Source organism: Artemia sp. Qi Xiang Cuo, chromosome 14 (genome assembly GCF_049724085.1).
Source record: "Artemia sp. Qi Xiang Cuo chromosome 14, ASM4972408v1, whole genome shotgun sequence".
In the NCBI taxonomy this organism is placed as follows: Eukaryota; Metazoa; Arthropoda; class Branchiopoda; order Anostraca; family Artemiidae; genus Artemia; species Artemia sp. Qi Xiang Cuo.
Window position 1 is genome coordinate 11,510,896 of NC_142807.1, and position 18,440 is coordinate 11,529,335.

The 18,440-nt window shown below is 34.3% G+C and overlaps 1 protein-coding gene across 1 annotated transcript in view; it reads right to left on the reverse strand.

Moving 5' to 3' along the window:
- Glg1 (Golgi apparatus protein 1) overlaps positions 1-18,440 on the reverse strand; it is a 140,172-nt gene that overhangs the window by 79,357 nt on the left and 42,375 nt on the right. The window contains exons 6-8 of the mRNA XM_089100084.1: positions 15,194-15,375; positions 9,103-9,275; positions 3,765-4,026 (exon numbers count right to left, since the gene is read on the reverse strand). Coding sequence (XP_088956210.1) covers positions 3,765-4,026; positions 9,103-9,275; positions 15,194-15,375 — 617 coding nt within the window. The remainder of the gene's footprint in view (positions 1-3,764; positions 4,027-9,102; positions 9,276-15,193; positions 15,376-18,440) is intronic.

An 18,440-nucleotide genomic window follows, 5' to 3' on the forward strand; every position in this document is an offset into this window, starting at 1 on the left:
TGAGACATGTGTCACATTCAAGTCTCATAGACCAGTCTCATTAAGACCAATGTCAAAAGCATCTGCCAGTTTGAGAGTTTTGCAAGCAAAGTACAAAGCGCTGATGAAAACAACGACTGATTTGCCAGTTTGGTGTGCTGCGAGACGGTTATCAACTACAATTCATTAGATCGCTTCATGGACCCGATTAAGAGATTTACTAATGAAATAAACAAACCGTTTTGCTGATTTTGATATACAAAATTTGCATCACAGACACACTTGAACAGTTGCAAAGACTTAACTTTGCCATATCCAGTGAAATTTGTATATAGTCAACATTTTTTTTTTCAAGAGAACGGCATATTGTGGAATAATCGCGTTGGGCTTTGTACAGACGGTGGGCACTCAATGCCAGGACACAAAACTGACCTTCAAGTACTAATTAAAAGGAAAACACTCTATCTTCTCTGGACACACTTCAAGCTCCACAGAGCAGCCCTCATATAAAAAAAATACGAGTGAGGAACTTAACTTCATTCAAAAAAATATAACAAAAGTTATAAGCTACATAAAAAACAGTCCATTATAAGTTAAGTTACTTGCTTTTAAAAATTTAGGTTATTCACCCATTTATTAGCCATTTTCGAAAAATTAGGCGTTTGAATAAGCCAATGCAAGAACCAAAAATCCTTGGGACACGAAAAGAAGATATTTAGGATTTCACAAACTTTGTTCAGTCTTGAAGCAAAGCATCAATTTTCTATGAAAGATTCACAAAACAAGACATTGACTTTATTTTCAGCAGACAAGAACAAGTAGAACGCTGTAATCAAATATAGCCTGTAAGTAATAGAAAAATTGGCCAAGAAGCCGCTCGTGATTTTTACTGAGCTAACTTAATGTCTCATGAAAACAATCAGTATTAACATTTTGTTGTCAAAAACTATTTTGTTGAATCTTAGGCTTTTGGAAGGAAGGCATTTGACAAAAATGTTCTGATTTACTTTTTACACAGTTTTTCAATTCTTTTTTAATTATCAAACAGTTCGTGGTAACGAACTGTAAGTAAGGAGCGACACGGCTCAATGGTAACCGAAACTCTAGAAAACGGGTTTTTGATACCAATAGATACATCAAAAGAATCAGATTCAATGCTGAATGCTGAAGTTTAGTCCTACCCATCAAAAGTTACGCGCCTGAGAAAATTTGGCTGATTTTCGAAAAAGGGGAAAGACCCCCTAAAAGTTATAGAATTTTAATGAAAATCACGCAAACAGATTCAGCGTATAAGAAAACCCTATTGTAGAGGTTTCACGCTTCTATCTGCAAAAATGTGGAATTTTGCATTTTTTGCCAGAAGAAAGATCACGGATGCGTGTTTATTTGTTGTTTTTTTCCCCAGGGGTGATCATATCGATCCAATGGTCCTAGAATATCGTGGGAGGACTCTTTGGAACGGAAATTAAAAGTTCTAGTGCTCTTTTTAAGTGACCACAAAATGGAGGGCAATTAGGCCCCCTCCCACGCTCATTGTTTTCCCAAAGTCACCTGATCAAAATTTTGAGATAGCCATTTTGTTCAGCATGGCTGAAAATATGATAACTATGTCCTTTAGGACGATTTAATCCCCCAAAATCCCCGGGGGGAGGGATGAAAGTTATGAACTTTACCCAATAAAAAATTTATTAATTGCTAAAATAAATAATTTTAGAAACTGAGATTTCTTGACCATATATAATTTTTTTGCGGGTTTCCAAGGGATTACGGATAATGGAATTTTATTTCAGTACTGCCTGAAACAATCTATTTTTGTAAGGTCGTTGCCTTGTCCTATTTATATCCTTTGCAATACCAACTATTTACGGTTAACATATAGTATTGGTTATTAGGAAGTATACAGACGTTTTCAGGGGGGATTTTTCTGGTAGTAGGGGGGTGGGTGGGTCGGGGGTTATTTGGGAAGATCTTTCCATGAAGGAAGTTTTCGTAGGGGAAGGGACATTGCTATGAAGGGGGCGCCGGATTTCCCAGCATTATTTAAAAAAAAGATCAGAGATTAAATATAAAAAAAAAAACAAGTTTTCCAACTGAAAATAAGGAACAACATCAAAACATAAAATGAACAGAAAATATTACGTATATGATTGGGTTCACCCCCTAGTCAATACCTCGCTCTTTAAGCCAAAGATTTTTTAGTACTTTCATAAGAGCTATTTATTCTAAATAACGGCCTTTGTGATTAAGGGGTCATTTTTAAAGAATTAGAACAAAATTCAAATTTCAGCTTAAAGAGCGAGGTGTTGACTAGGGGGCGAGACCTGTAATATACGTATTAAAAATATATGAATATAGAAGTTCGTTACGTAAGTTAATTCGTAAGTTACGTATATTTATTACTAATAAAAAAGTTCGTAAATAAAATTAAATAAACTTCTAGAAAACTACTTAAGCAAATAAAAGTAAAATTAATATTCAGATTTTGTTTTAATTATGCATATACGGTAAGCCAAAATCAAAACCTGCATTAATTCAAAAATGTTCAAAATAAAATAAAAAAAAGTTTTTTTTTAACTGAAAATAAGGAACGACATTAAAATTTAAAACGAACAGAAATTATTCCATATATGAAAGGGTCTGTCCCCTCCTCAACGCCTCGCTCTTTACGTCAAAGTTTGACTTTCTCACAACACTTATTTTTTTTTAAACAATAAAAAAATTTAGCGTAAAGAGCGAGGCGTTGAGGAGGGGACAGCCCCTTTCATATACAGAATAATTTCTGTGCGTTTTAAGTTTTAACGTCGTTCCTTACTTTCAGTTAAAAAAAACTTGATTTTTTATTTAATATGCCTAAAAGAACAGTCAAGAGGACGAATGGAGGGGACAGAAAGTGAGGAAAACAGACGAATGGAGGAAGCAGAAAAGCAGGAAAATAGACAAAATTTCGAAGATAAAACACACTACTTGCAGAGAGAAACTCTCATGGGCTACATCAATCCGTGGGCAATATATTGGCAATATATTCAGCCAAACTATTATGATGAATCTTAGGTTTTTGGAAGGCATTTGAAAAAAAATTTCTGTTTTACTTTTTACACAGTTTTGAATTCTTTTTTAATTTCTCATGATCAATTCTGCAATACCAGCCTTTGCTTATTCTCCTGGTATCAATTCGAAACAAAAATTCAACTTCTTTGGTTGACCGCCTGTCGATTTATTTTGGACAATAAATTTGTCCTCAGAGTCACCAAGGTTATGTTGTTTTTATTCTGCTTACTTAAAGAAGCTAGAACGTAAAGAAATCTGACCAGCTTCGTTAATACGACGTTAGTCTAAATTTAAAGTGAAAAAAAAACTGACTATAATGGAACTAAACAAACAGAACAACTGCGAAACTTATCTCTTCCCCTTCTTTTGACGTATAGCCACAGTTAAATTTTATAGTTTTAATAATATGAATTCTTTTTTTTATCTGGAAAATGTTGACACTTGTAATTTTTTTCTTATTTTACCGCATTCTATCTGTAAAAAAAAAGCCTCAAGATAGACCAAAACTCCTTGTCGGTAGTAAGGGGCGCGTTTATCATCTGGATGAAACTGTTTTGCATTTTCAAGCACAGTGTTTGACTAATGAAAAAATTCAGATTTAAAAAGATTCTGATTTTTTTTGCGGGAGGGGGGGGGAATTTTCAGGGGGATCTTTTATCCGAGGGGATTTCCCAGGTAGGGTCAGCCTAGAACCACAAAAACTATTCATATTAATAATCAGTATAAAAGCCTCAAACCTTTTTATCAGAATCAGGATGGTAAGAATATCGATACAGACACGGTAAGACTAATGGTGATGTTTCGGGGGTGTTATCTTTAAGACTAAGCCACTCTTCAGGGGCACTGCAAAACTTGGTGGCGTCTGAATGGCATTTGTCGTACAGTTGAGGATCAAGTCGAAAATCACGTGAAGCAAAATACTGGATCTCCATCAAAGTGGACTCACAAAAGTTGGTCATTTCTTCGGCTCCAATTTTCGTCATTAAACAGGATATAACTCTATAATAATAATAATTTATTTTTACCCTCTTTCGTTATATTACAAAAACGCACTAGAGGAGCCATAAAAAGAAAACAAAAGAAAGAAGAAAACAAACCAAAAAGGAAAGAAAAAGCAAACATGAAAAAATAAAAAAACAATAATTAACGACGATACACTAAAGTGACCATGATGTCTAACGAAGAAAAAAACAACAACAAGAAACGTAAATCAACACTAAGAAGAACTAAAACAATAACTCTATAATAATAACATTGATAATTTATTTTTACCCTCTTTTGTTACAGTACACAAATGCACTACAGGAGACATAAAAAGAGAAAGAAAGAAGAAAAAAAAGAAGAAAGAACAAACAAACAAGAAAAAAACACACGAATTATCAACAACGATCCAGTAAACTGGCCAACATATCTAACGAAGAAAGAATAACAATAAGAAACTTAAATCTAATTAAGTAGACTTAACTATCAGTCTACCTAACAATATATAACAAATGGTTAAGCGGAGAGTCTGATGTTTTCTTACACCGTCTTCAACACGAGCCGATAATTTCTATATAAATGATAAATGAGTGGTTTTATTTTAGAAGTACTTTAAAAGCAACAAAATAAGATATATCGGAAGAAAAAAAAGTCATTGCATCACAAAAAGGAGGCGGTATCTGACGTTTTCAGAATTTTTCAAATCTTTTTTCTGACTACCTCAGCAAGGACGATTTGGTAAATATCCATGTGCAAGAAAAAACTTACGCGATAGTGTGGCTTGATTTGGCCAGGTAAGCCTTGTTTTGAAAATGAACTTCACAAACAAATCGAATCGAACCTGTATTGCTCGTTCAAGCAAAATAGAGGAATTTTTTTTAATGATTCAAAATCCCAGGGACAACAATAAAAGTTGCCCTGAGAGTACAAATCATTAAGAAAGGGAAAAAAAAACAACTATAGAATACATGAAACGTAACAAAGTTAACAGATCAGTCAAAAAACAAAAAGTTACTCAGAGTCTAAAAAGGAACTGCTCAATCATATTGAATATATTAATAGTATCTCAAATACATCAAAAGCATTCAATAATTGATAAAAATTGAGAAATTACAGAAAATAAAATTCAAACAAAAAACAAGAGAGCCTATAGAGGCATAACATCGAGGCACAACAATTTCAAAGGGAAGTAAACGTTGATTTAGAAAAAAAGGAAGATTTAAAACTGACGCTATAGCTTTCCATTTTGTAATGAATTGGAAGGATTACAAAAACCTTTTGGCCTTGCTTCATTGGAAATCGACTCAGGATTGCGTCATGGAGTGGAGAAAATATTTCTAAAATTCGATCTTTCTTTTTTTCAGTTAGGTCATAATAAGAAAACAGAAAACAGAAATTCAAAAAAGACCAAAGAAAAAATCTTGTTCGGACAAGCTCCTTTTTATGAAGTTCTGGTTACTACTATGCGCAGTTCTGCCCGCTTGCAGTACGTCTATTTCAGAACTCACCTCTACCAAATTACTTCGATTCTACCTTCCTTTTTCTCAATTAGGCCATAATACTAAACAGGAAACGTAAATTCAACGAAGACCAAACAAAAGATCTTGTTCGAACCAACTTTTTTTATACAGTTCCGGTTACTATTAGGGAAACTTAAACAGGAAACGTAATTCAACATAGACCGAACAAAAGAGACATAAATACGAGAATATGATTTACTGTAAATTTTGCAAGAAGCTAAAGTAGTGTTAGGAACAGGTTAGCCTGTTTTGTACTGTTTTTAACTTAGGCGAATACCAGATGGCCCGCTACAGTAATACTTACTGTAGTGTAGAGGAGAATTTGTAAGATGTTTTCTTGAGAAATTGTTTTTACTGATTGTTTTGGGTATCCGCCTGACTGAACATATCTCAAACAATAAGCTGCAAGAAAAACATTATTCAATATCGGGCTATAATGAGAGAAAGCTTGATACGGCTAGAACACTCTCTGCGGATGATGGATGACAGATTGTCTAAGGTCGTCCTTCTCGGGCAACCATCAAAGACCAAAAGAAAAGCAGGTCTTCCCCGAATGGGTTGCGAGGATGACGTAATAGAAGATTTCAGGGAAATTGAAACTTTTTGGGAGGGTAAAAGAGGGAGGGTTTCAATAGATTGGGATGGAAGAGGAGCGTGCGTAACTTTACTCGCCCGAGGCAGCTTGGTGCTGCAGTGAGTTGACACAAATAAAACATTTTTACATCAAAATAAAAACATTTTTTTGCCCCTCGGAATGAATTCATACCTGCAACTTACGATTTTCAAAGCTTTTCTTTTTGTTACTTCAAAATTATACAGTTCTTAGGGAAGCATCGCAATTTTGTCAGTGTTGGCACGCTTAACCATGAAAAAAAAAACAACAATAAGTAGAACTACTTAGTTAAATTTGACATTGCTTTTCGTCCGTAAAAATTCAAACATCGTAACCATCATAAAGATTCATAACTGACTGTTGATTCCCACAGACAACTACACCTTCAAAGAAAAGCTGCTTGGTGCCATGTTTCTGGCTTTTTCATGTTGCTTTTTCGTCTACATTTCTTTCTTTTAATTTACCACCCACTATTACTAAAACTGCAGGATTACATATGGAGATCGTTTAGGATGAGGAATGTTTTCGGAGAAGGAAAGTTTCCACTTAACCAGTGCATATACTAAGACTTCATTTTCACTTTTCATAGTACTTTCATGGACTCTTTATGATGTATTTAATTGTTTTAACAATTAACAACTAATTAACAATTAACAACTAACATTGTGCCCACTTCGGTCTTTACTTAGGGAGCGAATGTAACTTCTTCATATCTCCAATGGCCGATTCGACAAGAAATTACTTTTTTAGTTTTATTACCTCTCTTGCCCATTGAGTAACAACGTTATCATGAAACACAATATATTGATATTGAACAAAGCTACTGAGAAAGACGAAAAGATTTTGTCACAAAATGTGACAAAAATGTAACTATTTTACTAAATAGTTCATTTTTCTTAGTATTACCTTATATTAAAAAAATATGTAACTTCCCGAAATCTTCAATGGCCAATTTGAAAAGAAGTCATTTTTTTAAGATAAGAATTATTCTTAATTAAATACACATACAATAATACATGTTATTATTCTCCCAAAGGTTTATTGGCCTGTAAAAAGGGAGAAGACAAATGAGTTACTTACTCAGACATGAAAAACAAAAGAAAATTTAAAATGATCACTTACACACAGACAAAAGAGCAAAAGAAGAAGAAAAGAAAATATAGATAAAATAAGAGATGAAAAACAGAGATGAAAAACTCAGACATGAAAAACAAAATAAAATTTAAAATGATCACTTACACACAGACAAAAGAGCAAAAGGAGAAGAAAAGAAAATATAGATAAAATTAGAGATGAAAAACAGAGATGAAAAACTCAGAGATGAAAAACAAAAGAAAATTTAAAATGATCACTTACACACAGACAAAAGAGCAAAAGGAGAAGAAAAGAAAATATAGATAAAATAAGAGATGAAAAACAGAGATGAAAAACTCAGAGATGAAAAACAAAAGAAAATTTAAAATGATCACTTACACACAGACAAAAGAGCAAAAGGAGAAGAAAAGAAAATATAGATAAAACGAAAACTATAGGAAAAAATAGATTAAATAAACTAAATTAATTAAGTAGATTAAATAGACTCAAAAAGATGAATAATAATAATAAAAAAAACAGATAAAAATAGCTTCTACGAAGCCAAAGAATTGTTAACAATTTTTTCAAAAGAACCGAATGAGTGGCACCTTCGAGCTGATTCAGACAACTTATTTCAAACAATATGACACGCCATTAGAGGATTAAAATCTGACCTTATACAAGGAGTAAATGGAAATTGAACATGATTTGTCATATTGCGAAGGTTATAATTATTATGATCAGAGGTCAAAGATAGTGGAACACTTAGGGGCCGGGGAAGGTCACCATGAAGCTGAGAAAAAGTAAAACATGCTCATGAAAGCATGTACAGTGATTCAAGATCATGCAATGGGATAACTAATGAGCGATTAGTTTCCTGTATGAGGTTTCTAGCTTTATTGTAAACCTTAGAAAGTGGTTTTAACAGTGAAGGAAAGGTTGACATCCACACTATTGGACAGTAAGAAACGTAAGATTGGATCAAGCAGTGAAAAAGGATTTTCAAAATTGATCCAGGAAAATTATGTCTAAGTTTCCTTAAAATACCGAGACTCCTGCATTTTTTGATTGCGGTACAGTCAAAATAGTGCTTGAAACACAGGTTACCATAATGAAGAATACCAAAACAATAAACACGTCAGCCTTCAGATCTGTGAGTTGACCTATTTTCCTGGCCAATTAATGGCAGCCGGGGGTACGTCTAGGAACCACGCGAAAAAATAAAAAAACAGGACTTCGAAAAATTTTGGGTAAGATAATTTGCATCAAGCCATATAATTACCCTCCCAAAAAAATTTTCCAAATTTAATCGAAGCTCTGATTCGCAGTTTCCCGAAGTGCCAAGTGTGCTATCATCAGCAAATGTTTACTTTTATTACCTCTCTTGCCCAATGAGTATAAACGCTATCATGAAAAATAATATTAGCCTCCTTATATTGAACAGTTACTCAGAAAGGCGAAAATATTTTTCAGTACAGAAACTCAACTGTGAATTTGTATCTGTTCTAAATTTGTCTTTGTCCAGCAATTATTTTGGGTCTCTTTGTTCTCCGTCGTTTGTTTTTTCGGTTTTCTATCTTTTTTTTTTTTTAGCCCGTATTGTTTTCAGGCTGTTATTATTTTGTTCTTAATCGTTTGCGCTGAACGAGCCTTGTTGATTACATAAGAAAAATATTCCAGATAGAAAAAATAAGAGAAATTCAAGTCAATAGATCCACCAGAACCTGACAATAAAAGCTTACAGCGGTTGATCGAAAGCCCTGTAGTTCCACCAAAACTTAGTGATAGAAGCTCAAAAGTAGTTAAAGGAAAACATTCAGTCATATTTTGCAACTTTTGAGTTTTTTTATGGGTGGCAATTTCGGCTTTAAATCTTTCGATATGTACCTTTGTCCATTTCCTCGGATTCTGCTACAGTATCTGTCGACAACAGACTGGCAAGCTTCTTTTAGGACAGGATCTGCTTCCCAAGTTATTGTTCCTGTGTCTGTTTCTCTTAACAGATCTTCTACAGATCGGAGGCAACGATCGCTTACTTTTTCCACTTCTGGACGGCGTCTCTGCAATTAAAACTACAAGTTTAGAAAGGAAGTGAGAATTAGAATTTTATGAGGCTTTCTTTTATTTCCAACTAAATTTTTGAAAATGGAACAGATTCAAAAGAAAAAAACTGCTACAGGAAAGAATAGAATTTGCTTCAGGAACTATAATACAGAAGTATAAGGAAAAGAAATAAGTGGGAAGCAGGAAACCTGGAAGAGAAAAAAAATTATTTGGAATATAGAATTTTGGCATCTAGCAGGATGTATATTTCTAAAGCGAGCTTGTGCCTAACTTTTTTTTTTTGCTGAAGCTAGATCGGAGTCGATACCGTAGCATTCAATCAGTAAAGAGTAATGTTTCCCACCAGGTACGTAGGAAAATCTTTCCAGGGAGGGGGGGAGGCTAATAATCAAACAAATTCTAGAGACAGCCGAATAACAAAAAAGAACACACCCGGCTGACTGACCGCATTTCAATAAATAGGCTGTACGAAAAATGTGGTTCAATACCGCTCTCTAGGGTTATAATGAAAAAAAGGTTGAGGTGGCTAGGGCACGTTGTGCGGATGAAGAGCAACAGAGTGCCGAAGAGCGTTCTTTTCGTCCAATTATCTATGGCTAACCCGACCAGTAGCCGTCCTTGTCTGAGGTCTGAGGACGCCATAAAGAAAGATTGAATGGACATGGGACCTTCGTTGGTGGGTGTAAAAAGAGAGGATTTGAATAGATTGGGGTGGATGAGGAGCGTGTGTAGCCGTGTTGGCCTCAGGTGGCTTGATGCTGCGATGAGTTGTTAGTAGTAGTAGTAGTATTTTCAACTAGAAGTTCCCAGAAATTCAAGAAAATCTAGAATTTCAGGGGGAGGGAGCCACTTCGAATAGAATGGAGGATTGTAAAAACTTGTTAAGGGCTTTTTTGACCGGGAACTTAGTTTTGGTGCTCTTTTAAGGGTCAAAAGTCATCGTGGGAGAGCAAGCTCCCTTCCCGTGCTCTGATTTACCACCAGGTACTTAGAAAGCCCCTTACGTCATCAGATCAAAATTCTGAGATACAGATTTCACTCAGAACACTCAAAAGACCTAAAAAATGAGCCACAAGAGAATAAAGCCCGAAACAGCCCCAAGAGTATGCAAAAGGCCCATTCTTCATACATGCATATTACTTTCGTAGAATAGATCTTGTTAAAACTGGAATAATACAATGAAGGATTATTTGTATAATTGGAACCAAAAATTTACTCATGGCCTGTTCAGCTCAGTCCAGTCAGTTCAAATTCCGATGTCCGCCGTTTTTGTACTAATTGTAAAAATCCCAACTTTTGACTCAGTGCCAAAACGACTGAAACTCAAGATGAATTCAAGATGCCTGGTGCAAACCCAAACTAAGTCAAGACTCACAGCAAAAGCAAGTTTAGCACTGACACGGTACGATGCCAAAATAATCCAAGTCCTGACTCAGGACAAAACGAGTTAAGTCCTGGCTGGTGAAAGAACAAGCTAAGTCAAATATGCAAACGGCCTCGGTGCAATCACAAGGAAAGAGTGTATGCTCAGAGAAAAAACGAGCAAAGAAAAACAAAGTCAATTCCGAACAGTAAAACTCATGTGAAGCAATACAAAACGAGCTGAACCCTGAAACTGTACAAATACAAGCTAGGTATAGGACAGATCGACTTGCTGCAAAAATGGACTAACGTCTAACTAGGAACTAAAACAGTTATAACAAAACCACTTTTCCAAGAAATATACCAACTTCACTCAAGCACAAATAAGACCCTGACCTTTTGGGGTTTGAGGGGGGCAATTAAACTCAGTTTTTTGGTAATTTCTGTTCTGAGTTTCAGATTTCAGTTCAGAGTTTACCCAACAAAAACTTCACAGCAAAACATTTCAACATAGTTCCCCCCCCCCCCCCCCCGTAAGGGTCAATGGCGAAGAGAAAAACACGAGAGGAACAAAAAATTGCCAACTTCCGAAAAATTACCCAAAAATACCAAAAACAAGAAATAAACCAACTTCACTGAAGCACAAATGAGACCCTGACCTTTTGGGTTTAGAGGGGAGCGATTAAACTAAGTTTTTTTGGTAATTTCTGTTTGTTTTGGGTTTCAAAATTCAGTTCAGAGTTTATTCAACAAAAAGTTTACAGCAAAACATTTCAACTTAGTCTCCCCCGTAAGGCTCCATGGCGAAGAGTAAATCACGAAAGGAACAAAACCGTAATAAATTAGGGTATACACATATAAAAAATATATACAGGGCAACAGGAAGGTGGCTATGCAACTGTGGAAAAGTGAAAGAAGCACACGACAGAAAACAAAGAGATTTCAAATCAAGCAAGGATTTAAAGGGAGAACGTTTAGTTGCCAGAAAAATAGTCCTTGCTATACAATAAAGTTTTGGAAGGGGCTTTAGCGACGAGGGAAAGTGACATCCAAAAAACAAAACAATGAAGTATGTAATTAGCTTTCTAAGGATTCCAAGACTCCTGGAGATTTTCATCTTGATCAGGCCATCTTACTCAGGTTAATTTTAACTTATGCCCCTTTTACGTTTTATATATTCATTTGTTGTAATTTCTGATCATTTAAAGCTGAATTATTATATATTGGTGACTGTAGTCACTAATAAATGGCGTTACACATGCACAGCAAACTTTCAGTCAAATACCAACTAATATTTTTTATTTTCGATCAGTCAAAAAGTTAATATATATATATATATATATATATATATATATATATATATATATATATATATATATATATATATGTATATATATATATATTATATATAAAAATTATATAAATGAGGCATCAAATAGCATTTCACTGCGGTAAGAGCCAAACGATATAGATGTGAGAGTTTAAGATAAAAATTAAAAACACTTAAACAAAAGCTGATTCTAGAACAATTATTGTTCTTTCTGACGAAATTTGATAATTATGAACTAATGCTTAAATACCGAATTTATTGTTTTCATTCGCCTGGAAAATTTACCTTTCTCAGTTTTTTCTCTTTTTCTATAATTAAAGTAAAAACAGAGGATCTTCGTATGCTTAGCAAAAGCCATTGTATTATAATTAAGAAATCAGACCCCCTCCCTCTTTGTGTCACTTTCTAAAGACTCTTGCAATTCTGCTAATTTATTTCTGGGATTTCCAGAAGAGGAAATATAGAAATAAGTTTTTTAGAAGCCAATGTGACTACGTCCTTTTTATTAAATTTATTTGTTTTATTTAACTTTTGTTTTTTGGTTTTAGCGTCTAAATACTTGATTGACTCATAGGTTTACATGTTCAAAATTATCATTCCCTTAAAATAACGATTAAACCCCAAAACCAAAACGAACTACCTGAAATCAGAAATTACTTAATTTGTAGAAGATAATTTGACTACCACCAGTCTAAAACACACCAAAGAAACATTTCCCACGTAAATTTCAAGCTAGCCTGAATACTTTTCCACCACGTTATTTGTACAAACACAAAAAACAATGAATTTTCGCTTTTAATTTCCCTGCTATTTGTCTTATGGACTTAGTTATATTGGACTCTGAACAGTTCAAGTTTTGGAACTACTTTAGGTAAAATAGCTGAAACTCAACGCAAGCAATTACAACCCAGAGAAAACGGAGACTTAGCTCGGTTAGGATATAGCCCTAGCCTAATCTGGTCCAATGGTTTGGCAGACCACTGAGTGATAAATTACTCGATCTTGTGCATGAGGAATAAAAATCTCGAGCCATTGTTTATCCTCTCTTCACCCATGACGCTGGGAAAACCAGTAGCTTAGAAATCCACCTTAGTTGTGATGAGCCAGATCTTCACTTGTTTACTCTGCTGCTTCTTCCAATGCGGAAGGGTTTGCAAACAACCCAACTAATGAGGGGGGTTATCTGGCCACAGACAGAAATGGCCAAATCAAGCATCACTAAGTCATTCACTTTTGTTACTTTCTTGATGAAGGTAGCTACAAATTATAAATGTTAAGTAATTGTATGTTATATATTTTAGGTGTTTCTATTTTAGTTTTACATATATTTTGTAGTTTTTTTTCTACGCTGAAGACGTCTCGTTAGATATGGGCGAAATAAAATTCGTTTGAAAACTCGAAAAAAACAACGAAATATTCGTTTGATTTTTGTTGTTTTTCTTCGTCTCCTTTTCTGGCCATAGACCCGTTTGTCGTCTTTATATTCATTTCTTTGTGTTTTTTTGTCATGGCTGGCCAGTTCGGCTTTAGATATTTTATTCGTCAAGTATCACTTTTTAACCAATGCTCTGGTGCCATACTTTTGGCAACAATGCTGTCATATTTCAGGATTACTGACACTGTTACCAGAACTGATGTTGAGGATTTTCATCAGACAGGATTTGCCCACCATATTCAGAGTATAAAACGTGCAGGGCTTTCATATCGTCCCACATTCATATAACAGTACCAAGCAGACATCCGCCACAAATACATTGATCTTTATCTCTAAATGGACTTTGTTAGCAAAGACTCTTCCTTAATTAAGCAAAATTAAACACAAAAGACATTCTGCTCTCAACTTCCTTATTACAGCCACCTGATATGTCGATGAAGTAAAATATAGAACATCTTGCTTATTATGCAGTATTTTTTAGAAATACTTTGACACTTACAGTTAAAATCTGGAGAAAAAAAGAGAAACATTTTTGACTTCATTATGACCCCGAGAAAAGAAACATAATTTTTTATCACTCACGTACATAATCTAGATCTTTGTGTTTATCCCCAAAAACAAGGAAAAAGGGAGTTTAAATGACTCAATTTCGCAATTGTTCTGGTGGAAGGATTCTCATTTCCGAGTATTTTATATTTTGCATATTTTTCGAAAGGAAGGACTATTAAGGATTTCTGCGGAATTAAGGAATAAATTAAGGATATTAAGGATATAAGGAATTAAGGATAGACAAGATAAATATTTTGACACTATTTTCCTTAAATAATCGTTACCCCTTTAAAGAGGGAAAAACATTAAGAAGTTTTTTTCTAGAGCTTGTAAAGAATATGGATAAATATGGTAAAAATAAACGGCGAAACGGAACAAAACCGGTAATAGCTCAGTTCATTTGTTTAAATTATACATAAAGAACAGGGTGAACTTATTCAGTCTCTGATACCCTTTGTGTATTTAAAGTGTTAATTTATGTTTTACGTGTTACTTATATCCTAAGTTGTATTTTACTAAATGTTAAGCGTTTTTAAGGGTTTCTTTTTCTTGTTTGTTTTTTATACAAAGTCGCAAGATGGCGTTGAATTCCTTACTCATAGATTTTCAACCATGTGTATATTATTGTACACTTTTCTTATCAATCAAGGTGCAATTTCACAACGTCCTATAAAAATAAACTTTTAAATGAGACAAAGCAATTACTTGATTTCTAATTTTCGTCATGAGACAGTGAATTAATTTTTTATCATTTTACCATATAACGGTCATGTTTATGACAATGCATCCTCACCCCCCCCCCCCTGATTGAGCCATATATAGCCCTAAATAATATAACTGTTTTTTTTTGTTTTTTTTTTATCTTGTCATGTGTCATATAACAGTAGCTCCTTTCTTGACTGATGTTTGCCAACTTTTTCTGGGTGATTACAATAGAATTGTGGATAAAAATGATATTTGAAATTGTTCAAAAATTTAAATTTGAGTAGAAAATAGAAGGAAACATGATAATCTGATAAACAAAAATATATTGCATATTATAAGGTAAGAATTTGATTGCTTTAGAGTTTTCTTTGATTTTTTATACATCCTAGCAGAGCTACAGTTAGGTTTTTTTCCAGGGGGAGGGTGGCAAATTTAGACTTTACTGCCCCCTGCAGCACCATCAACACTGTAAACATTACAATTTTTACCCAAAAATATTACAATAAAAATATTAAATGAGATAAAGCAATTACTTGATTTCTAATTTTCCTCATGAGACAGTGAATTGTCTTTCCTCCAATTCCTTTACCACGACAAAGATTTGTTATCTCATTTTCACAGTTGGTAACTATTTCAGGAGAGAGACGATAGTCTTGTAGAAGGGACTCCCTATGTTCAAGCATTTCTGACTGGCACTCGTTTGCAACTGGCTGCCCTGGTAAGAAAGAAATTGATGATGAACAAAAATGAAGCAACTCTTTAGATCAAATCCTATCCTGCAATACCCCTCCCCATTCTCTCTCTCTCTCTCTCTCTCTCTCTCTCTCTCTCTCTCTCTCTCTCTCTCTCTCTCTCTCTCTCTCTCTCTCTCTACCCCAACATCTTTCTAATTTCCTTTATTAGTTTTTATTTACTAAAACTGAGCGCTTTCGGTCATATCAAAGTTCAAACTTTTGAGAAAAACAGGGAACAAAAACTTTTAATTTCAAAAGTTAATAGTTAAAGCAAAAATCCATTTAATAACTTTCTCAAATAAGAAACGGACGCAAAATGTCTCTTAATATTTTGGTTATACTCGACAATCAGTTTGTCTTTACAAAACCCAGCGATTGCAAGAATTAAAAATAAAGAAATTCAAATAAGAGATTTGGCAATTGTCAGCCTGAACTTTCCTTCAATACAGCTCTTCGGACTAAAAATTAATAAGACAACAGCTGAGTATTTTCACAGTGTGGATTGAGTGTCATTAGAGAAGTGTTTTACCCTAGAGATGTAAAATATAATAGAGGAACAGCACTCGTCATTTAACATTGAAATTTCGTTAGATAGGAGAAACTAGGCAAAAAAAAGGTAAATAAATCTAGACCAAAAAATTACTTGCCACCAAATGACAAATTACCTTATTACCTCAAAATTAATTAGCCTAGACCTTCTAACGTAATCTTCTTTCTAAACGTAACAATTACTGTCATTGCCCAGTTCAGTGATTTTGTAGGTTTTTGTGCTTATACCTCAACAGCATTTATTTCATAATGCCAAATGGAGCCAAAAAAAGAAGCAAGAAAACCTTTATATGTAGCCTACTCTATGTTGTATGTACGTTGTCTGGCATTCTTGCCTCTCAGGATTCCCAGACGTATCTTATTTAGTTTATGCTGACAACCTGATCCTCATTAGCTGAGCCGAAGTTGGTTAGCACGCTCAGTCTGATCTGGCACCGTTGCGTTTGCACGCATTAGACTACTGCTAAATGTTAATAAATGTGAATATCAAATTTTTAGAGGAACTGATATGTCCCATCCTTTGAATTGCAGTTAATTTTGGGTACCTCAAGTCACCTCTTTTCGATGCCAAGGAATTTCTGTTTGCAATTCTCTTCGTTTTCAAACAGTTCGGAATATTAAGAATAAATTAAAACTGGGGTATTCTAAAATTGTTAGAAAAATTCTGGACATTTCGGACAGAAAGCATTAACAATGCTGCATTCGAGTTTCTGCAATCATTCTGTTTTATTTTGTGTGGGGGTTTATATGCTTTTGAATAAAGGTGATGAAAAGAGGGTCAAGACGGATTATGATCGTTATTGTAAATTTTAACTCTAATTAACGCAATCATTTCAGAACCAAAGGTTAATTAGTCAGTATCTAGCTACAGATATTATTCAATCCGTGGGAAGGAGTTCAAATTTAAGTGATGATGCACCAATCTGTCTTGGTCTTAATAACCGTCTTATCTACCTGTTTTACAAAATTTTCAACTTTTTTTTTGCGTTTTTTAATTGTTTGTGTTTTGTATTAATTGTAATTTTTCTCTTCTTTTTGTAATTCCACTTTTCTCTCTTGTAAGTGGGTAAAAAATAAATTAAGGGGGTGGATGAAGTTGCAACAACAGTAATTATTATTTTAGGAAGTTTTAAATAGGGAATCAAATTAAATATTTATTTTTTAAATTATATATTTCACATGTGATCTCTACCCCATAAGTAACCTTAATCCTACAAGTAGGCTAACCTTTACCAGATTTAAACCCTAAATTAAGTTAATGTACATAGACACCATTTGGCGGAAGCAAAGAGATATAAAATATAAAAGAGGGCATCACTCATCATTTAACAGAGAAAAGCTTCGCTAAGGAGAAACCTGCTACAGCTGGCCTTTTAGGAAGGTTCACACATGTAGTTTTAGGAAGGTTCTACAGCTGTCCTACAGCTGTGCTACAGCTGCAGCTGTCTACAGCTGTGCTACAGCTGTCCTTTTAGGAAGGTTCACACATGGATTCGGAGTGACGATGTTTGTTAGTTAATTTACAAAGCGAAGCTATGCACTCAAGTGAAGCAAAGCCACAATCTAATCTTCTTCCATCAAAGACTCCAAAAAATATATATATAATATAATTATTATTAATTAAGTATTAGGCGTAACTTGATATATTTGGCACTAGACAGTTTTTTATTATCTAACCTGTGAAATGACAGGCCATATTTTCCATCAGAATTCTCACACCTTATAACACAACAGTGCTTCACCATTTTAACACGAGTACAAACTTCGAATTTTAGCGGGAAACACAAGCTTTTCGTAATTATTGTCTTGAAACCCACCGCCTTTTAAGAAAAAGCGTATCAGTGCAGAAAAAGTCCCGGGATCGGCACTCTGATGGTTATTTTTTTAAGCCTATATTTTAGGGAAGTGCAAAAAACAGAAATTTATTCCTCAGTATTAGCCTACATAAACTCTATACAAGAATGTTTCTTTCGAAACCACGAAATGAAACAGATTCTGCACAAACCTAGCCCCCAATCAGTTCATCAATTTTAGGCTGATTCGAGCCTACTCGAGGAGAAGTTAAGGCTCACAATCGTACATGTTATCATTTGTCACAATGACATTTGTCAAAATTGCCATTTTTCATAATAGTAACAAATTAGGTTGTCATAAATAGTTACTAATGCTGACACTTCTAAATTACCATAGAGAGATTCCCGACATAGCTTATGCCTTATGTAGACTTTCTTATGTTCTTAAAGATATTCAATACCTTAAAGGATTACCCTATCTCGTCCGTAATATACTTTTTTAGTTTGTGTGCCTCAAACTATTTGCAATTGATTGGGCGATCTTGCCATAGCTTGTAGAGCTTAGATAAGAAATCCGAATAAACGCCAGAAAACTAAAAATCAATGCCTACTTTCTCGGAAATCTTAGCAAAAAGATATAAACTTCTCAGGTTTTTCATCTGAGAAAGAGATATTCAGATTTAATAAAACATGCATTATTAGAT